Source organism: Protomyctophum bolini (genome assembly GCF_963924005.1).
Source record: "Protomyctophum bolini genome assembly, chromosome: 10".
Taxonomy (NCBI): domain Eukaryota; kingdom Metazoa; phylum Chordata; class Actinopteri; order Myctophiformes; family Myctophidae; genus Protomyctophum; species Protomyctophum bolini.
The window spans coordinates 13,226,783-13,248,493 of record NC_137871.1 but is presented as its reverse complement, the minus strand read 5'-3'; the positions used below and the strand labels follow the sequence as shown (position 1 = coordinate 13,248,493).

The 21,711-nt window shown below is 41.2% G+C and overlaps 1 protein-coding gene across 1 annotated transcript; it reads right to left on the bottom strand.

Moving 5' to 3' along the window:
* Window positions 1–617: 617 nt before the first annotated feature.
* On the bottom strand, window positions 618–19,933 carry fmr1 (fragile X messenger ribonucleoprotein 1). Its single transcript, XM_080773258.1, has 15 exons — window positions 19,539–19,933; window positions 18,037–18,089; window positions 17,837–17,930; window positions 17,465–17,536; window positions 16,882–17,030; window positions 14,783–14,876; window positions 14,085–14,201; window positions 13,062–13,232; window positions 12,459–12,537; window positions 12,075–12,190; window positions 11,662–11,748; window positions 11,278–11,539; window positions 10,725–10,925; window positions 9,143–9,222; window positions 618–8,246 (listed from the first exon to the last, which is right to left on the bottom strand). The coding sequence occupies exons 1-15, from the start codon at window positions 19,587–19,589 to the stop codon at window positions 8,025–8,027; spliced, it is 1,848 nt and encodes a 615-aa protein (XP_080629384.1). The 5' UTR covers window positions 19,590–19,933; the 3' UTR covers window positions 618–8,024.
* Window positions 19,934–21,711: the final 1,778 nt, after the last annotated feature.

Below are 21,711 nucleotides of genomic sequence, written 5' to 3'. Positions count from 1 at the left end.
GGGTTTGACTTGATTTTTGGACCACACACAATTAAAATTTAAATTGAATAAACCACATACAGTATCAGCCTCGAAATCCAGAATAAATTGTTGTAATTTACTGTATATTAAACAAATAAAATTCTCTTCATTGGGCTCATGTTAACCCCAGATCATTATTTTCTGCATTCATCAAAAAGCCTGTTGAAACATTTGAACCCATTGCAGCACTGCACTGGCAATGTCTGGGGAGAATTGTGAGGGGGAGGTTAATTGAAATAATGTATAAGTCAAAGAGAGCCAGACAAAGGAATTGGAAAGGGTGAGAGAGAGACCTAGAATGTGGATTAAAAAAAGAAGAAAAAAAAGTTCTCAGAGTTCATTTAAATTAGTTTTTGATATGGAATAATTTTAACTACGGTTTCTGCCCCAGCTCACTATTCAGCCCTATAACTCCCCCATGTGGTCAAACTGGTCATAGTTTGGTTATGCATTGTAAAGAATAAATGTACTGTATCCTGGCTAAATTAATGTGGCAGGATATTTTAAAATAAAAAATAAAATGTATAATTTAACTCACTCCCACTCGGTCAATCAATCTCATGAAACTGTCAGAAAATAAATCAGACAGAGAACAGTGAAAGATCAACCTTTATTTATTGAAACTGCTTGCATACAAAATATATTGCACTATAACCAGACAATGTCAACGTAGTATGACCCCAAACAGCTTCAATGCTAGTAGTTATATACAAAGGAAAAAAGAAAAGAAAAAAACAAAACAAATATTGCCAAAAAGTGCAGTTGAATTAGACACACAAGGTTTTCAGCTTTTTGTTTAAACTACCCTGATAACAGTATCTACAGAAATATCTCCCTTTCTCAACTTTCTGATGCTCTAGCAAACAGTCTGCATGTGCATTTCTTTTGAATTTATTATTTTATATACACCCTGGAAATAAATTACTCAAGAAAGTCAGTGGTGGTTCAGCCAAGACAACAGAGAAATACTGTGTCCTTAAAATTTGTATCTGCAGTCTGCACATGCCATTCAATGACTATTAGATGTGATTGGAAGGGAGGCACAATGGCCCCTAGTGTGAGTAGTAAGAGCATTAGGGTCAATTGTGGACTGACCCACTCCATTTTAAGTATTATACACGGTGGGAAAGAGGAGATTCCTACTCACTCATTTGAGTGACACCTACAGTATATTAATTGTGTAATATCACAATACATAGTTGCTAAACTTTGCTTTTGTCATCTTACATGACATTTTTTCCTCAAATCTGAATTGGACAATACAATTCATGAAAGCTGAGGTTTCATTAAAACTTCCCAACAAACAGGGAAAAAAAAGATAGATTAAGAAAAAAAAAAACAATTTCCAATGTCTTTAAAAGCTTTGGATATCGCCGATCGTCAGGCAACACAAGACTGCATTTCAACAAATGAGCTTCAATGACATGGCTACTGAAAATGGCAGAGCTGGTCAGTATGGGGATATGGGAAGTTTGGTTTTCAACTTCATGAGTTTGAATTCAGGGTGTGGGGGTTAGGGGTTAGAACACAATGTCAGTGGGCACTTCAGTTTCAGCAGTTCAGATTGAACTGAAGCGTCGATGATTCACTAATCCACTCTTTTAGTCATAGCAGACCTTCTTGGAAATGTCCTGGTTTGACATAAATTAAAAGCAATGGACTGTGAATTTTCAATAATTGTGCCAGAGAAAAAGATTTATTGAGACCATGGCATGTTCACTCCTGAACACACTGGAAAAATAGAGCACATTACAACCAAATTCCATTGGACCTGAATCATGATCCTCATATGCTGCCTTTCTGTGGCCATCGTATCAGCAATAACACCTGGTTTCCTAACCACTGGATTCTAAGCTACAAGTGGCAACCCACAGTGGCTCACGGTATTGGTGGGTGGGGTGTCCCAGATGACATTAGAACATTATGATCAGGTACAGTATATTTTTGCATTGTTCATTTTTCCACTTGATATCAATGGAGGGGGGAAAGAAGGTGGTGACAGTATTATGTTCAGTTAGCTGAGGGAAGTCACTGATTAACTGGTAATCTAATCTCCTTTCCTGTCAAAAGGTAAAATGCATTGATGCGCTGTACCAAATACCAATCCTTCCAATTGCAGTCTATCAGAATACAGCAGTACCCTGTACTTTTTCACCTTGCTCATGAAAATGGTTCCAGTGATATAAAATAATCTACAACTGATCTCCAATATATTTCAACAGCCATATAATGTGACAGTTGCACAGTTGCGCAAATTAATTTATTCACTTTTACCCCTAAAGAAATCCAAGCTAGAAACAAACTCATCCAACCATAAATGACAGCTGGTCACTCAGACATAACATTACATTTCAGCAGTTGAGTCAGCTATAAATCTTTTTTTGTTTGTAATTCTTACAAATATTTCGAACCTGATGTTTGGCAGCAGAGTAAAACACACAAACAAGAGCTGCAAGAAACAAAATGTTCCACTTGCTGCCCGTTTTCTCTAAATTGGAAATATTTTAGCCTGCCTAGTAAAACAGTAAGTACTGTTTGTATATTTTAAACATCAGAGGTGATAAGTAAGATTAAACAATACTGTGATATACATTTAATTCTGCACTTGCTTCCCCCCGCCCCCATTTTGATCGGCAGTAATGGCTGAAAATATGTCACAGGCTTCAACACTACTGTATGTATATATAATGTATATATACTTTTTTTTTAATCACCATCATACCATTCCTTGAAAACTGGATTGGTCATACTCTACAGATCTGTGGTTAAAGTAGGAATCTTGTTCTTTTTCTATAATCTCAACTCAAAGTATAAACATGGTCCTTCAGTGCATTGGTTAAGGAGTCCAGTCCCGAGGACCCACAAGAGAAACCTGGCCACAGTGAGGCATCAAGAAGCACCGTCGTAGTGGACAAAGCATGCTCCACACAGTAAAATCCTCAGTGTACCGTTAATTCAACCACACAAACCTAGCGTCCCTATTCTGGGGAAAATCTAGCAGATCTACAAGTTGAGTTCATTATTTTCAGCGAAGATATTTGGTGTAGAGAGGGGGGGCTCCGGTCAACGAAGTACTGTATAGGGTTTAAGTGGTCAACTCTGAGACTGTACAAATTGAAAAATGTACAGAGGATTTTACTGTGTATGACCTTAGGAGGATCCCTTTAAAATCTCACTGTGTGTATAGTGTGTGTGTCGCGCTCACATACTGGTATATATTTTTAAAAGACTTGTTCCCATCACTTCTGTCCACCTATCAGGCGGACAGATATGTTTGACATGTATGTTATAAGAATTCAGTTAAGAAGAAGAAAAAACATCTGCAGACTTGTTTTTAAGCTACAACGACTTAATAATATTAAAGTAAGTTTTTGGAGCTTAAAAACAAGTGTGCAGATGTTTTTTCTTCTTCTTGATTCACGCCCTGATATCCAGCACCTGGCCTAAATACAGGCATAAGATGTGCACACAATCCTCTCTGTGAACTATAAGAATTTAGTTTACACTATTCTCCAGTAGGACTTGCACACAAATGTAATTTGCTAACAAGTGCAACTGCAAAATAAAACCTCCTAGATCAACATCTCACCTAAATAAAAAGGGAATTTTAGAGTCCATGTTCCCTTCAAAGTTTGAGAATTATACACAACTCAAATGCAACACCTAGCAAACAATAAGAAAATAGAAACAAAACACTCATTATCCACTCCGAGTACATTTGAACAAAATGGTTACTTTCACCCTAAGCGTTTTGTTAAGGTGGGTATCCATTTTACAAAATAATTAATACATTTTAGGCCCCAGGGCGAAATTAAATACAGCTTAAAATCAATCCTAACAAGGAGGTTACTATCTTTCACGCATCATTAAGTTTACTACCAAGAGTGCTAGCATTTAACCAATATTAAACACAAAGAGAAAATATCAGGATAAGTGCACGTTTTAAGTTCAATTTGAAACAATAGTACAAATGGTTTTTTTTCTCATTAAACAAATAATGACATCATTATATACAGTAAGCAACCCCCCCCCCCCTTTCCCTACACCTTTTCATCATTTACAATCCAATAACCCTATTCTGTTTATGTTCTATTGATGGTATATGCACTGTTTTCACACAAAAGGAGTGATAGCAAAATAGCGACCACAAGCAATCTGCTGTGGGACATTTTTACATCAAGTGAAAGAGATGACCACTCACTTCCCACATTAATTGACACTGTTACCGGTACATTTGAAATTGAAATGTAAAATTAATTTCCGAAAGCCCTTTTCATGATGTATCGTGTTTTCGACAGAGCAGTCTCTTTTTGTAACCTCTGTTCAGGCAATGCAAAAACTACAGTAAACACGATGTTCTATGGGATTGACGTGGGTAAATCTCCCCCACATTTTGATGAACTATTATCACACTATACTTTCATTTGTCACTGCCTACTCTGTTAGCTAATAGCTACATCGCCCCCAGCTTAAGTTAATATTGCGCTCCTGCCCCCATGTTTCCCCTTGAATTATTTCATGGTTGTTTCATCAACTGAGAAGAAAGAAAGACAACATTACTTGTTGCCGACTACTCTACTACTCCAGGTAGACAGAACATTTACAAGATATGCAAAACAATAAAATAACAATCTCCTTGCTCGTCTTCTCCCCTCTGTGTCCAAACCTGACTGGGTCGATTATGCACATATCCCAAAGGTCAGATGGACATGCTGCTCTTTAACAGAGATGAACCTTGATCATTCACTGAAAATCTACTCATAAATGTTCTTCATTATTCATTTAGTACTCCGAGCTCTGTTTCCCCTGTCTTATTACACACAAAGATTCACGAGTTTGGAGGATGGCGAGATGGTTGGAGCCACAAAATGGCTTCCGATATGTGCTGTCAATGTCAATCTAGCACTCCAGATCAATCCACTCCTGTAAAGGTCACTCCGTCTACTACACATAACTGAACCAGGTAAGACATGTAGGCCTAGAATAGTTGACAGTACAGGGCAAAAGAACCCCAGAAGTTTCAATCACAAGGTGCTTAAAGACAGTGTCTTCCTGGACGGGAGACATGACATCCCACCTCCCACAGAACAAACTGTCCATATCTGTAGTTCTCTACTCATCCCTGGAGGGCCCAAAGTACAACTAGTTCTCATTCTAGCCGTCTGTTCGGTTTAGACATACTACAGGACAGGACAACAAGTGAATGGCCAAAGTCCTCTTCTGGTAGAAGAAGACATTACCATTACGTCTGAGTTTCCAAGAGATGAGAACTGCAGTTTTAAAGTGATTTCACTGAATTGTTGTGTTGTATTCGGGTTCAAGCCACGTTGACTATGTCGTCATCTTTATGCACCCACTCCATAAAAGTCTGGTCTTCCCTGATTTAGACGTCTAGGTCTGTGATACCAGCTACATGATTAAAGGCACAGGTCACACAAAATATGGCTAGGTTTCCCTGAGCATTCGTAGCTTAAATGTGTACTCAGTTTAATTAGAGCTCTTCAAGTTTCTAGCCGTGCAAGAGGGTTGTTGTAAATATCCACAAAACGTAATATGGTGTCCCACGTTACAGGAATGACACGTAGCACTTTGAGATGAACAAGATATTGATAATTTGATATCATCTCATACTTTTCTTGCAGAGCCTCAAAACATTTTTTGATATCGCATTACTATTCAAAACTCCTTTTGTTCAAGACATGGAATGTGTTAGGCGAGACACATTTAATGCACAGAGAGGGAAAGCACTCCGTTTCAGTTCGGAAAGAATATACTCAAGAGCTACGAACACTCTCAGAAACCCTGCCCTGATACTGTATGTGTGTGTAGTTCTCTTTATTTATAGTTTTTTATTGTTATTCATTGTGGGCATCATCATGCCCACAATGAATTAAACGACAGCCATAGTCAAACCAACCTAAATTCAGATATCAAGTTAAAATTGCATTGCAATTAAAAGGCATTATGTTATATATGGTTGAGTTTATGTATACGGTTAAAAATGGTTGTGTTTAGGCATTAGGTTAGATTTGAAGTTTAGCATTTGGTTTATTGTGTATGTGGAAGGGTGCCAATGAGATTGTGTGACCTCAAACCCCTGGATTCAGAGCTTCTAGAAATTGGGTAAGGGTTCCTGGTTCAAGAGCCACAACTTCTTGAACTTAAACCCTATATACTTCGTTCAGTTCGTCGTACATCAAAGAACCCAAATAGCAGTTTTACATTCTCACACAGCATTCTGAAACAATTCTCTCTCAGAATGTTCGCCTAATCTTTTGCAAATGGTCATTGCAAACGGTTCTGGACAAGTCCAGAATAGGGATGCCAGGGTTTATGTGGTTGAATAACCCAGTATTGTCATGAAAGTCCTCTGTGTTGCTGTGAGAAAATGTTATGACCCAACTTCTGGACCCTGAACAACTGGTTGAGAAACACTGCTTTAGTCAAGTTCAGTTTCCATGTTGGTCCCTACATGAGATGACTACTAGAACAAAAGACTAGATTGAAGAAAAAAGAAGAAGAAGAAAAGAAAAAAAATGCTTAAGTGCCTAACGTTGAGATTATGCATTGATTACAAAAATGTGATACCTTTGCCATAAAAGGTAATCTCGTAATTCAGGCCAATTATTAGGATGTGCAAATATCTGAAAATATGCATATCTGAGAAAGGGGGGAGAAAGAGAATGACAGGACTGTCTTTAAAAAAAATCCATTGTGAACACTCTCAGATTTTTTCATCCTGCAAGAATTAAATTGAATACACACAGCTACAGATAAGGAAAACTACATGACAGAAGGCTCTTATACATGAAAAAAAATCATAGGACCATAGGATCATAGAACAAAAAGGGAATACTCTATACTTTTGAAAGTGTAGTAATGCTGGATTTACTGCTGGTTAAAAATATCTTTCGGCCAATCGAAGTGTCCCACTACCAACATCATTGTCCCATTCCATGTTCTCGAGTGACAAAAACGCATGTACCATGTGTGTCGCTCTATCGCCCTCAATCCTATAATCTGAAGGAGCAGCACTTGATGTGTGCCCCTCTGTCAAACCCAATCCTAATCTGAAGGAGCAGATTTGATGTGTGCCCCTCTGTCAAACCCAATCCTAATCTGAAGGAGCAGATTTGATGTGTGCCCCTCTGTCAAACCCAATCCTAATCTGAAGGAGCAGATTTGATGTGTGCCCCTCTGTCAAACCCAATCCTAATCTGAAGGAGCAGATTTGATGTGTGCCCCTCTGTAAAACCCAATCCTAATCTGAAGGAGCAGATTTGCCAGCTATGCACTAGGTCGAACCGGGGGAAAGGCTATACCAGGCAATGTTTGCATGTTTTAAACATCAAAAGTTCATGGCCGGGGTTTGGTTTAGATTTCATATCAAACAAAGTTATACAATTAATGTTGTTAAACAATATACTGAAACCTTTATGTCAGCAATACATGAGACAGGAGACACATTTTGAAGATGTCCTTTCTCTCAGTTTCACTGCTCGTCATGCAGTTAACACGTCTGTATTGGGCAGATATGACTCCTTTCCCCCCCACTCTGGCTATAGCAATGACTTGCTCCACAGCCGTTTGAAATGGTGAGTTAACTTCGTAAACATATCTTTTAGGAGTGCCACTAACAATTCTGCTTCATGACTCTCATTTCCATCCTGCTCTTTCTATTAAAAGAATAAAAGAAAAAGAAAAAACAATGCACTGCTTCTTTTTCCATGTTCACTCCAGAGTGGACCAGTAGATACCAGATCAGTTGATATCAGACCAGACAACATCAGAGTAGACCACTAGACCAATATTTGGCCCTAGAAAAATGTCATTAATGTAGAGTCATTCTGAAGCAGTGGAGACTTGAGTGTATGCCTGCGTATTAGAGAGGCAGAGAGAAAGAGAGAACCAGACACTACAATGGATGACGACAAAGCTGTCTGTATGGATTTCTGAATGTGTGTGTGTCTGAGCATTTAACTGTGTGTGTCATTTGTGTGTATTTACGACACTCCGTTCACCAGTGGAGGAGCGAGGCTTCCGTCCGGTTTGTCTTTCTTCATGCCTCGTTCTCTGATTGGTCGGTGGTGGTGGCGGGAGGGTCCGTCTGACCCTGTGACCACGGCCCCCTGGGAGGCGGGCGAGGGGGAGCCGGGTACCCCTCCCACACTCCGACTGGCCGACGCATGTTGTACACTTCGCTCATTGTTACTGTCCACGCGGATCTGAGATGAGAGGGAGTCAGAGAGAGAGAGAGAGAGAGAGAGAGTCAGAGAGAGTTGAGGACAGGGTTCCCACTAGAGATCAGCGGGTGGTCGGATTTAGCCACGGGTAACCGCAGTTTAGGGTGGATTTGGGTCATTAAAATATATTATAAATTATAAATTAATATTGGATAAACCGCGGGTGAAATAATTCCGGGAAATAAATTAATGGCATCTATTTATAAGCTTATTATAGCTTTTCAAACGCACCAAATCTCGCAGTGCGTGCGTTAGTAGTATTTTAATATTACATCATTTTCCATCTGGCACAAATTAGCCGCCTTTTGGGTCCTCCTTGCAAAACAACAACACAGTAGTCTCCTAGAGGCAGCTACGCTAAAGCTGCTAACAGGCAGCTAGTGAGTCTGAGAGAAACTTAAAACTAAGTAAAACAGAAGGGAGGAATATACGTTTGGTGTGGTACTGGGAGTGATTAAGTTCTTAACCCTGCCGATGACGGCTGGATATGCTGTATGAAAATACGTGAGAACGTGGACGGCTTGTTACCATGGAAATGGATATATACAACCACTACGTAACATTGGTGAACTGTCGAGAGAGTGGTGAGTGACATACATTGTTTGTACAAGTACGTATAAATATCCGATCTACAAGCTCTCAACACTTCGCAGCGACGCGTTGTGAGTTTGTAGATTGGCTATACTGTATACGCTTCACTGCGCAGCGGATTGCGGGTGGTGCGGATTTATAAATTGGATTAATTAATTAATGCTGTCGGATAACGGGCGGATTATTAATATGCACACGCAGATTCGGGTGACAAAAAAGCTCATCCGCTGGTCTCTAGTGTGTGTGTGTGTGTGTGCGCGTGCATGCATGCTTGTGTGATGTGTCACCTGTAGTGAGTCTTCCTGTGTCCTGGTTTTGGGGTCTCTGATGTGACGGGGTCTCATCTCGTTCCACGGCACCTCCTCTCCTAAATGAGGAAAGCACATGAGATCAGTTACCAAGGTATCATCTCTGGAGTAATGCTCAACTAGTGGATCAGAATGCATGAGACGAGACAGAAGAGAAGTTCTGACATGATTTGAGGACACTCTTAAATATTTATTTTGACGCTAGCTGTTCGTTCACTTTAACAGGATCGCTTTCCTCCCCCCTGCAGCCCCATGCAAACGCTTACTGTGACTATTTGCTAGCATTAGCGCACACGGGGTGCATACTAGTCTAATAGTTTAGACTAGTCATTGGTTAGACATGGGTTAAGGTCAGGTTTAGGTGTGCTGTCCTGTGGGAGGTTAGGTTTAGGGTGAGGGTTTGAGATAGGTTGTAGTTGTAGGGCTAATGACTGGTCTAACCAATGACTAGTCTAAACCAAAAACTGTCTAAACTAAGTACTGCACCCGCACACACAGTTTACCTTTCGCCAGATATGTTTACATGTCCGGAGCGATGCGGTACAATGTCACAAATGGTTTAAAAGGTTTAAAAATCCTGCTTTGAATGGAGGTAAACGGAGAGGATTTTTTACGTCCCATAGCTGTTGGTGACGGAGGCGTTGCATTAGCAACCGGATCAATGCTGATCAATGCCTGTGTGGATCAGCAGCTCCATGGGGCTCAACCACCTACGTGGGGGTACGTATATATACAGACTTAGAAAATAACATCCCATAGCTGGGGGGTACGTATATATACGGACCTGGTAGAGAAAGAGTATAATAATATTTTTTACTATATTTAATAAAGCACAGCAATTTAAAATGTGTGTGAATTGTCTGTGTAGCAGAGTCCTGCAACAGGCCAAGTACCCATGGATATCCGAGGGGCAAAAATATACTTTTATAAGTTCAGGGGGACGGCCAGTACTACTAAACACGGGTGGGTAACATTTTATTGTGCAAATCAAAGAGCACTGTTTCTGCCCAAACAACATAACTTATGTAACTTAACATAGCGTTGATGGGCCGGTCTAGTTTTTATTTTTTTAAGGTATTTCTTTGGCGTTTTTTGCCTTTATTGATAGGGTACAGTGATTAGACAGGAAAGGGGGAGAGAGATGGGGAGTCGAACCCCGCGGCACGCCGTCCGGCTGGCTTGGCAGCCTAGGTGCCCAGACGGTTGAGCTAACCGTCCGGGACTAGTTTGTATTTTGATATAATCAAGGGTGACGGATATGATTATTGACAGGCAGATGTGGGTTGTCAGAAATAGAGCCGTGCAGGACTCTGCTGTGGTAGGCCTGTCCTCCAGTGTGCTAAGCATGCCTTTGACTTTTAGAAAGTAACATAAAAGAAAAGTACGAGTAATGTGGTTACTTTTGTCAGGGAGTATAATAAATAAAGCAATTTCATTTAGGGAGAGTAACAAGCAATAAGTAATAGATACATTTGCCTGACTTTACCGTAAAAAAAGAAGAAGAAAAAAAACTAAAGCAGACAACCACTACTTACAAAGAAATAAAGAACTGACAACACACCTTTATATCCACCCCCTCGTCCTTTCCCTCCTCGACCCCGCAGCCCTCCTCCTCCTCCTCCTCGCTTCCTGCTGTCTGCACGTCTGGGCAAGCTCCCGCCTCCTGTCATCAGCTCTTCAGTGGGAGCCAGTGACCAATCGCTGAGTTCGTCTCGGTGGTCGGACTCCGTTTCTGAAGCATTGGAGGCCTCCGAGTTGGTGCCTGGGGAAGGTTAAACATTAAACATCATTCAACATATTTATATTATAAAAGGCATACATCTCTATGACTGCAGGCATTTTTAATAATAATTACAATTAACACATTTATGTTACAAGGGAAAGAATGTATATTAACTTAATAACTTTGCATATTTTCTAAATTATTGTCTTTCATGATCTTGCACCTGCAGAGTGCTCTGATCAGCACTAATAGATTTTTAGGCCACAATGCGGCCTGAACATCTAGTATGCACGCACACGCGCGCACACACACACACACACACACACACACACACACACACACACACACACACACACACACACACACACACACACACACACACACACACTACCTGAGGCGAAAGCCGTTCCCCCTCCTCTTCTGCCCCTGCCTCCTCTTCCTCCACCTCCAGCGTAAGGCTTCCCTCCACCCATACCACCTCCTCCACCCCTCCCCATGCCCTGGCCCATGCCGTTATCAAAGATGTAGGTTTTGTCCTTAAGGTTTCTGGACCCCGCTCCTCCGCCTCCTCCGCCCCCTCCACCTCCACCCCCTCCGATCTGACGCAGCTGTTCATCTATCTGCAGACGCTCCAGACGAAGTTGGTCCACCTCCTGTGCAAAGTGACATGGCAACATGTAGTCACATACAGTGAGAGAACACTCTGTGTACTAGTCACGATAGCACACCATTTATTGCAAATTTGTCTTAGGAATATAAGGGTGTCCACGCTAACCTTGAGGTAGTTGAGGTGGTAGTCCAGCAGTACTTTAGCATTGGAAATGCTCTCCTTGGTCCCCACAAACACAAATGGAACCAATCCCTGAGAGAGTGAGAGATAGAAGAAATAACGAGTGAGTGGCATCAGAGTTGTTTAAATAGCGCTTGAGTGAATGAAACGGATTCCCCTCTCATGGAGTAGATACGGATTCTAGTGATGTGTGACACTAATTAAAGCACTCCTGCTAATCCCGATTACAATAAATGTAATGTCAAACTCTTTACTCAGATACTTTACACAAATAAAAAACATAATAAATGACAACAGCCATTGGGATATTGTGCTGAGACGCTGCTAGCTGATGGCCCAGACACTTGCCGACAAGTTGCTAAAATACATTTGTGATGGCTGAGTTCAGTCCTACTGACCTCGTCATCTGGAGCTGCAGGCTTTTTGTCGCTCTCTGGCTCGATACGAACCCGTACCACACCAGACTTATCAACCACTTCCTGGATCAGCTTCCCGTTCTTACCGATTACCTTCCCTGGTGGGCAGGAAAAGGGGGAATACAGTGTTACAAGTGGTCATGGTCAATAAATGTTAAATGGTGCATTTACATAGTGCCTATAAAGCGCTTTAAAATGAGAATTACATTCACATAACGATGGCTGAGGCAACCATGCAAAGCACCAACCTCGTCACACACCAAAGTGTCTTGCTCAAGTGTGACACTTTAATAATATGCCAAGAGGAGCCAGGGATCTAACTGGCAACCTTCAGATTACGAAATGAAGTAATTTCAGGATTCTTACCTACTAAGTTCCTAGGAACTTTGATGACATCTTCAGAGAACTCTAAGAAACTCCTGGCTTTACGGACAGCCTCCTGATCCTGAAGTAGAAATACATTGCATGTCAATCAATCTTGTGTCTTTATGGATGGTGCCTTTATTTCGGAAACAGACCCTGTTCCCGGGTGCCGGCCTGGTGCCAGCCTGGTTCCGGCGTGCCGCCCCGTGTCCAAAACGGTTGAGAAATGACAGAGTTACCGTGTGGTGGTCCCCCGTAACTGTACCCTCTACTATCATATATACAGTTGATACGTGCGTGTGTGTTTGTGTGTGCGTTAGGTTGCGCACAGGTGGTGAAAAACAACCATGCTGTTTTCGTGCTCATACCCAGCCAGGCACCCAGCCAGCCAGCTACCCAGCCACACACATAGCTCCGTAAGGGAGTGGGTTGCACCACTCAAAAATACATTATATAATCTATGTTTGAACTTTGTGAATCGATGAATAATCGTTCATGATGGCATCGCGATTAATCTATTCGTTAATAATCTTTTTTTTGCACCATATATATATATATATATATATATATATACACAGTATATATGCATGGATCCATCTAGCTTACCTCTCCATAAATGTGGAAGGTACAGGTCTCTTCATCCAGGTCTATAGTGGTGACTCCTGGGACCTTACGGGCTTGCTGAATGTTTGCTCCATGGGTCCCAATGGCCAGACCCATTAGATCATCCCTCACTACAAACTGCTCATGAAACCTTGACGCCAGCTGTCTCGAACTCTACGGAAACAGTGGAGCGATTGAAAGAACAAAAAGGAAGCACAAAGACGACAAAAAGGACAGAGCAGAGGCTGTAAGAATAAACACTAAACAAAAAGGCATGCATTCTGACGGACATGCCTAATTAACGTTGCCTTCAGACTGTTCATACCTGCAACACACTACTACTGTGGGCAGATCATATTGGAGTGCCATTACACTACAGTATCTCCCCAGTCTACTGCAACAGAGGTGGCAAGAGAAGGTACGAGTGTGTAGATTGTGTAGGTCAAGGTTTATATAGTAAAAATGGGAGTTTAGCCAAAATCTTGCATTTGACCCTCATTAAGAGAGCTTCATAGACCTCCAAAAAAGTAGGCAGATTGCAACTGGTTTGATAAATACCAACAGATTTTATTTTGAAGTCCACCTACTGGAGGTCCAGTTACATTTAAACTAAGTTGACACTGTTCGGTATAATGCTAAACTATTCATTGAAATTAAAAGAAAAAGGAATAATTAGTTTGGGGTGGTTTTGGGAAAAAGTTAATTAAAATCTCTCAACAGGCAAAAAAAAAAGAACCCTGCTAGAATCATAGCACTCGACTGTCAGGGGCAGCCCCATGGCGGATCAAATATTAAATCTTAATGGATTCAAGCACACAGCAATTTTTCTAATTGTGGAGAAGGGAGATGTCCTCCTTAAATAATTATAGTTTATAAATCATACTGTGTAACTTTTTTAATTAAACAAAACATATTTCTAATATTTCACCAGTATTCTGATTTCTAGCAAAATACCGCATAAGAGTTTGCCGTGTGTGTGTTTGAGTGAGTGCGTGTGTGTGTGTTTGAGTGCGTGCGTGCGTGTACCTCTAGTTGCCTGTTAGCCTCTTCATTCCTCTGCATCAGAGACAGTTTGGTGCGGAGACTTCTGAAGTGCATGTCAATCATCATATTGGCTCTCTTCGTTGAAACCTCATTCACCGACTGAAATCAATCAATTCTATCATAAATGCACATGATATGCAAAGAATATCATATTACCCAATGATATTTGACCATGGGCTTGACATTATAAACTGTTTGTTTGGCTTGACTGGGCATCTCAACGAACACAATTTTCCGTGTTCATTTGGTCAGGCAGGGTGCAGTGGGGAGCTGAACTCAGAGGAATAGCATGTTCCTCCACATGCGTTATGTCCTCCCCTCACTGTCAGATGAAAAGAACCTGGCAACTGTCACATAGTACTTTCCTTATCTTTCATAGTTATTCAAAAATTAAAAGGGTAGGCACAATAAGCTAAGGCTTCAGCCTACACCTATTTCACTGATGAAGGCATTGTATTAAATTGCTTGATGACCAGAGGTGATCACTGAAAAGTATTAACAAGAGCTTGTGACTAACCACTTTTTTCTATTTCCTGAAAATGTTCAGAATGGAATATAATGTATCAAATATTTTGCTGAAATAATAATAATGAATGACGCTGCTATAGTCTTGTGTGTGCTTTGCAAAACGAATAAGGAACAAATGGTTATTTTCGTTGTGAAAGGCAAATATAACCTACCAGGATGACCAGTTGCTTTTTCTCTGAATCGTAGATTATGCTGAATGCTCCCACAGCCTTCTTAAAGTCTTTATGTGTTGACTCCTTGGAGCACCTAACAGCACAAGCACACGGAAGCAGACAGTTACATGAAAAAAGGTTCAATTAAAATAGTTTAGTGACTACAATAGTCTGATAACAGTCCTGTATGCTCCATAGTTAACTTCCCAGTGAGAACTTCCCATGACATTATTTACAGGATTACTGCTCCATCCATTTTAAAGCACCTCGACATGATGTACCATTCTGCCCTAAGATGGGTCACCGGTGACAGTTACGGTACCCATCATTGTACACTCTATGGGAACGCATGCTTATCCTCTCTGTCCGAGAGGCGTGATAAGCACTGGTATTTATTTATTTTCGCCATCTCAGGAATGGTCCCCCCTTACATTTGCTCTATGTTGGATCAGAATCCAAGTACCTATTAAACCCGTTCTAGTGACTTCCTGATCCTCAAGGTTCCATTTTCTAACACAAAGCAGCATTCTCTGTTAGTGCTCTTTTTGAAGTCCTTAAAAATCACATCACTGCCTTCCCTGGGACAATTTAGGGAAATTTGCTCAACATTGTAATTGATGACTCTGAGATATGGAGTAATGTACAGAGGTTCGGGACTCGAAATCACAGTATTTTAAAACACGTCTGCACATCTTACCTTTTCGAGTTTTGTTTTTAGTGTTAATAAGTATGTACGGTACTCTCTTCAATGTACTAGGTGTTAATTCTCTATCTTGATTGACTTTCTTGCTTGTGTCCACTTGCCCATGGTTTAGCAAACACTATTTTAAAATGACGGCTACATTTGGCTGCAGCAGATCTACCCAATCTGCTGCTTCCAGTACTTTCGTCAATTAAAAAAATAATTTGCCTGCTTAGACCTAAACAAAGCTGGTGAGATTCTTCAGCTGTGCCCGATAGATCGAGCAGTTTATTAATTTCATTAAGGGATTTGTTGGAAAAACCTTGTGTATCCATGTACCAAGGGGCAAATGGTGTTATGGCAGGGGGCATGAGATTTTTGCTGCTGTATTTTATATGGATTGGACATATATGTGCATCTTTGTGTGTGCTAGGGCTGGGCCAAATGTAATTTTGTTTTAGACTGAAGCTTCGCTGGACATGTTTTGGAAGCCCTGCAGCTTACTTCTCATAGTATATTAAAAAAACATGAGAATTGCCCTGGTCCTTGCGAGCAATCATATCATTTGACTGTTTGTTCAGTCTCCTCTACTACTTGAGCAATCATATCTGCCGATTAAAATAATCTATTCAGCACTGCAAAGGCAACGGATTCGTATGAAAATCAACCGATAATCACCAGTAGGTTACTTATCACTAGAATGCAAACGAGCCAGCAGGCTCGCCTGGAGACGACTTGCTGCGATTATGAAACGCAGAGACGTCCGTTGGTCGCATTTCAGACTATTGCTAACCCTAACTCTAACCGTAACGTTAACCCTAACCTCAGTCTTAATTGGCCACGTAAGTCACTAAACCTCATATCAGTCATAAACGGTGTGTAAATGTAAGTCCGTTTCACGATGTTTTCGCTTCGGCAGCAGTCATTTCACTTCCGCGTTTCCTAATCGCAGCCAGTATGGTAACAGGTACGGTCGCCCATAATCCATCTCGCCCTCGCTTTTTTCCCGCAGACCTCACGCCGACCGCTCAGTGCAGCGGTTCTTGTGTTCTTTATATTGTTTTACTGAGAATAAGGTTAGAAATACGTTTTACTACTGCGAGTGATAAGTAACCCACTGGTGATTATCGGTTGATGCAAAGGCACACTACTTATGTAATCATAGACTACTTCTCCTGAACAAACGCAGTGCATTAAGTACTGAGCGAGTTCATAAAAACGTCACACATGCTTGCAGATCTACAATAGCTTGTAGATCTGCTATTTTCTCTGGTTAATCCATCTATAAATGTGCAAAAATCTTGAAGTGCACATGTGTATCTGCCTTTTGTGTATCTCAAGAACTGTTCAACCTATCAAATTCCCAACTATTGTGTGCATGCACGTGTACGTGTGTGTGTGAGTCAGTCCAACTAACATCTGCCGTAGGTCCTCAGGCACATCCAGTCTGATCTTGAGGAAGGTGGTTTTGGAGGCTGGTTTGTTTGGGTTGACTGGCCGTAACCGCTCCAGTGTGACAATTTCATTCAAAGTAGCATCGCACGCGGCATACTCTATGACATAAAACTAGAGAAGATGAGAGAGAGAAGTGGTTAGTTGTGGGGTTGATGACAGACTGTGACCCCTAACGGTTTCTATTTTCAAGAAACATTAAAACTACGATAGTATTAACTCCATTTAGTGGTTAATGTGTTTCTGGATGCCATAGTATTAGTGACAGTACTCAATCCCTCCCATCCAAGATGAAAGAAAAATATTCAACAGAATCAACCTCTTTTCTCAGCCAATCCTTGACAAATCCTTGCAACAGTAATGTCATCCTTGTTTTAATGTTATGGGCGTGCATAGTCTCACACAGATCCCCTGAACACAACCAGTCAGTTAGAGGGGCTACAATTACATCATTTTGATGGCATGCACTTTTGTTCCTCTGTTTGAAAAAGGAAGCATTGCGCACGTGCGGTGCAACAACAGGATACAGCATGGAAGGCAGACCTCACCTCTCCTTTGACCATGCGAACCTTTGCCAACCACCATCCACAAGGCTCCTTGTCATTGGCCCTGGAATACACCTAGACCACAGAGGCAAAATACTGTGCATTAATTTAATTTCACACACAAAGCCAAGAAGCCTCATAGAGTATATCGTGTGTACTATACTCTAAAATGTTTGGTTAGATTTGTACCGGCCAATAAACAGATTCTGATTTCACCAAATGAATGAAAAATGCCATCATTGGTAAACTACTAAAGTGGTGCACTTATTATCACTTAGGTCCTAGAAATATCACAGAAAACCAAGTACCTCCTGTGTCACTTGGACTACAGCATTTGTTCTGAGGTAATTACTTAAAGTGATGGATAAGTCTTACCTCCACCTCATCGCTCTCATTAATCTCTTTGCAGACACCTGTTGGAGGAGGGAAACGTACATCCTGGAAAGATATTTGACGTTCTGGCTGCCAACTGTAAACAACAACACATACACAGATGAATGCATGCACACATTAATAGAGAGAGATGCGATGTATGTGTGTGTGTGTATGTGTGTGTGTGTGTGTGTGTTGCTCACTTGTTTTCAAATTGAACAGTTACTGTTCCGTCGTGCACATCCTTCACGTAAGCCTAGATAAATACAGACGCAATTTGATCAACACATTAGATTCAGATTCAATTCAATTGTCACATCACAGCATTAAAGGTGGGTGAAGTTCTTTGTCGGACGTACATGCTCCCGTCACTTATAGTTTCAAGAAGGGTTAAATAAAAAAGATATGTCAACGAAAGATAAGGTGCAAAGCAGTCATATATACACTGAAATATAATCCTGTGTGGCGGACTGTTTCATCAGAAAAGCCTAGCAAGTGGTAACAGGCATGGCTCAGCGCTTGTTCGGCTGGCAGCCGGATGGTTGCCACTGGAAGCTTACTTACATATATTAAAATATGACAATGTAGCCAATAATGGTAGCTAAGATAAAAGATACAGGAGAATTGGGCACCAGTATCCTCCTATTGATTGATGGATGCAGATGCAACGAGTATGAACTAAATTTGTTTTTCATCGGTCAGAGCCTATTTTACATCATTTTTATGATATCAAGAGATTTGTGCTACACTCCTTTCTGCCTGCACACATAAAGAAAGCTACAGACAGATTCCTCAGGAGGTAGGATACATATGGAGTGCAGCGCATATTACAGACAGACCTCCTTATAACAGAGGCTTCAGGCTACATTGTTGGGTAACACCACACCACATACATACATGACGTGTCATGTATGTACCCTATCAAGAACTATCAATAACACATGTATAATATAAGACTATATTTAACGTTAGGGAAGTAGGCTTGAAGTTATCTGTTCAAACACCCAGAATGTCAGAGAAAGTATGTGTGTAATGCTTATCTGAACGACTGATGAAATGCCTGTGGACAACCCCAAAATTACTCCAGGTACTATGAATGTGTGCAACACTGATCCAGAGATAAGTTATCCACTCACCCTATGCTGACCCTGCAAATCTGAACTCTGCAATGTGCAATGCGTGTGCATAACAGAACAGGTGGCTATTTGATGGCAGATCAGCTCATAAAATTGACAGCCTTTAGTAGTAAAAAATAAAATCGATGCACTAACCATTAGTAGCAGTAGGTGAATTATTAACATACATAACTGATCTTGTCACTGTGCATTACATCCCACTATTGCTCACTGGTTTCACAAAATACGACAGGTATTTTCTATATCAGGCTGGCTGATTCTGCAATCTGCATGCATGACAGCCAGGCTTCCAAGGTGCTGCAAGCTGCATGCTAACATGATCATGACAAACGCAGAAATCCATGTGTCATCTATACAGTAACATTGGTCAGTTAACCATCAGTGAGGATAAACGTGTAGCATCAATGCAGCTAACAGATCAAGCGTTATTTAAAAGATTCCTGCACACTTGAGGCAGCTATGGGAGGCCCAATGATTCCCCAGCTAGACGACTGAATAGGTAGGTGTTAGCTGATAGTGTTTCTACATTGCAGGGTCTGGTGACAGCGCTCCAACAATGCGTATCTTACCTTGTAAAAAGCCCCACTAGTCCCTCTCACTTCCACGACTAGCTCGTCCATAACGTCCAGTTAACCAGCTAACTACCGTTAGCTATGTGGGTAGCTAGGTAGCTAGCTGGCTAACGTAATGCTAGCCAAGGCAAAGGGGCTCAGACAGTGGATTTGCGAGTTAGCTTGCTGGCTATATGCGTGAATAATAGGCCACGGCTTATATAGCTAATACTGTTTCTCCTGTTGCTCGCTTGTCTTTCTTGTGTTTCGGTATTGCGTGTTTTTGCAATTCCGCGTTTGCGATGAAACGAAACTGACGCACGTCGTTGACTTTCGGTAACGTCGTTTTAATTGATTCTTATGGGAATAGTGATGAACAAGCTGCTGTGGAGAGCATCTCTCCCTCCTCTGCAGCCCTGTCTCTCAGAACAACAGTCTGTCAAGACAGCAGGAATGTAAACATGACGTTTCCGGTCCATGTTGTGTTCCAAAATAAAAGGTTCCGGGAAAAAAAGATTCAAAAGCCAAGGTTCAAAGGTTCAAAACCAACAGGTTACACGCGGCTACACAGTTGTGGAAGTGACACATATTCTTGTGCAAAATTTATAGCAACAATAAACCCACCACAGACCACAACCCGAGCATACAGGTAGGCTATACATCTGTAAGGCGGCCCCTTTTCCACCAAAAATAACTTTAGTTCTTCTAGAACTGCTTCTGTTTTAGATTCTTGGAACGCCAAACTGATGGTCATTTTTTGATTCCAGTTAATCCATACTTTTATTAGGCGGGAGAAAAGAACTGAACCGGTTCAACCCGTTTTATATAACTCAAAGCGGCCTAAAAGAAAGAAGACTCTGACTGTATGTATAGTACCTACAGTACAGTAGAGTACAGTACATTCTAGTCAATTCCTAAATATATGTTAATGTTTAGAAGATTTAGAACACTTTCCCGAGGTCTTTATGTGGGCTCCGTATTTATGTGTGTAATATGTGGTTTTAGATGTTTTAGATTTTTAGCAGTGTCCATGATGTCATATGTCACAGACACTGGGCTCACTTACTTCCTGGACTACATCAAGGTTAATTAAATAAGGTTAGGAAGCGAAGACCGTACGGTGGACTCCATGTTGTTCCCTTAAGGAAAGAAACATGCGCAATTGAGACCAAGGAAGCTGAACGTGGAAGTGTTGGCTTCATATAGCCCATTGCACATGTTTCTTTCCTTCCAGGGAGCAACATGGAGTCCACCATACGGTCTTCTCTCCTAACCTTATTTAATTAACCTTGGACTACATGTTGTCTCAGTAAGACAGCCCTCCCCCCAGAGGTTTGATTGATTGATTGAAAGATGTATTAACAGATTGGAGAATTACAGTACATTTCAAGCACAACACAATACAAAACTTTTGAAGGAGTCAAGGGATTCACATGTCTTAATGACTGTTGGTAGGGTGTTCCACATTTTGGTGGCATAAGAGCGAAAATAATTTAGTCCCTTGTTTGTGTCGAATCTAGATTGAACATGGTTTGTTGAACTCCCTCTGGTGTTATGGGTGTGGACTTCGTTGACATTAAGGAAGTATTTAGAGGTACATGGGTATCTTGGTGGTGTATCGAATCTTGCTGTACTCTGTCGTCAACCCTAAGCCATTCCAGCCTATCAAAGTGGGCAGAGGTGAGGTGGGTACGGGGAGTGAGGCCAAGTAGTAGCCTAACCAGTTTGAGGTGCCTTTGAGGTGCTGTGGTACCAAGAGGTGCATGCATAGTCGAAGAAACCTTGTACGAGGGCTCCTGTAAGGGTCTTCAGGGTGTTTTTGTTGACCAGTGAGGAGATCCTATATAGGAATCTTGTTCTTTGGTTGACTTTTTTGATTACGTTGGTGGCCATTTTATCACCGGAAAGATTTTCCTCCAGGATGGAACCTAGGTAGCAGGTAATTTCATCTTTTCATGTGATAATATTGTCACGCCACTCTAACCAAGAAGCCTGTCTTGCTGAGATTACTATTTGATCCAAAAATAATGGATTCCGTTTTTCCCAGGTGCAGTTTGTTCCTGTCCAAGCTGATGCCATGTCGTTTACATATATTAGGAACAGTAAAGGCCATAGTATGCTTCCTTGTGGAACGCCACAGCTCACTGGGAGGGGGGGGGGGGGGGGGGGTGCTGGATGCCTGACATCCAGC

Coding starts and splice junctions, on each gene's coding strand:
- fmr1 (XM_080773258.1), bottom strand. CDS start 19,589: ATGGACGAGCTAGTCGTGGAAGTGAGAGGGACTAGTGGGGCTTTTTAC. Junction 17,537..17,836: donor ATGAGAGCGATGAGGTGGAG/GTAAGACTTATC, acceptor TCTGTGGTCTAG/GTGTATTCCAGGGCCAATGA. Junction 13,233..14,084: donor AGGCTAACAGGCAACTAGAG/GTACACGCACGC, acceptor CTGTTTCCGTAG/AGTTCGAGACAGCTGGCGTC.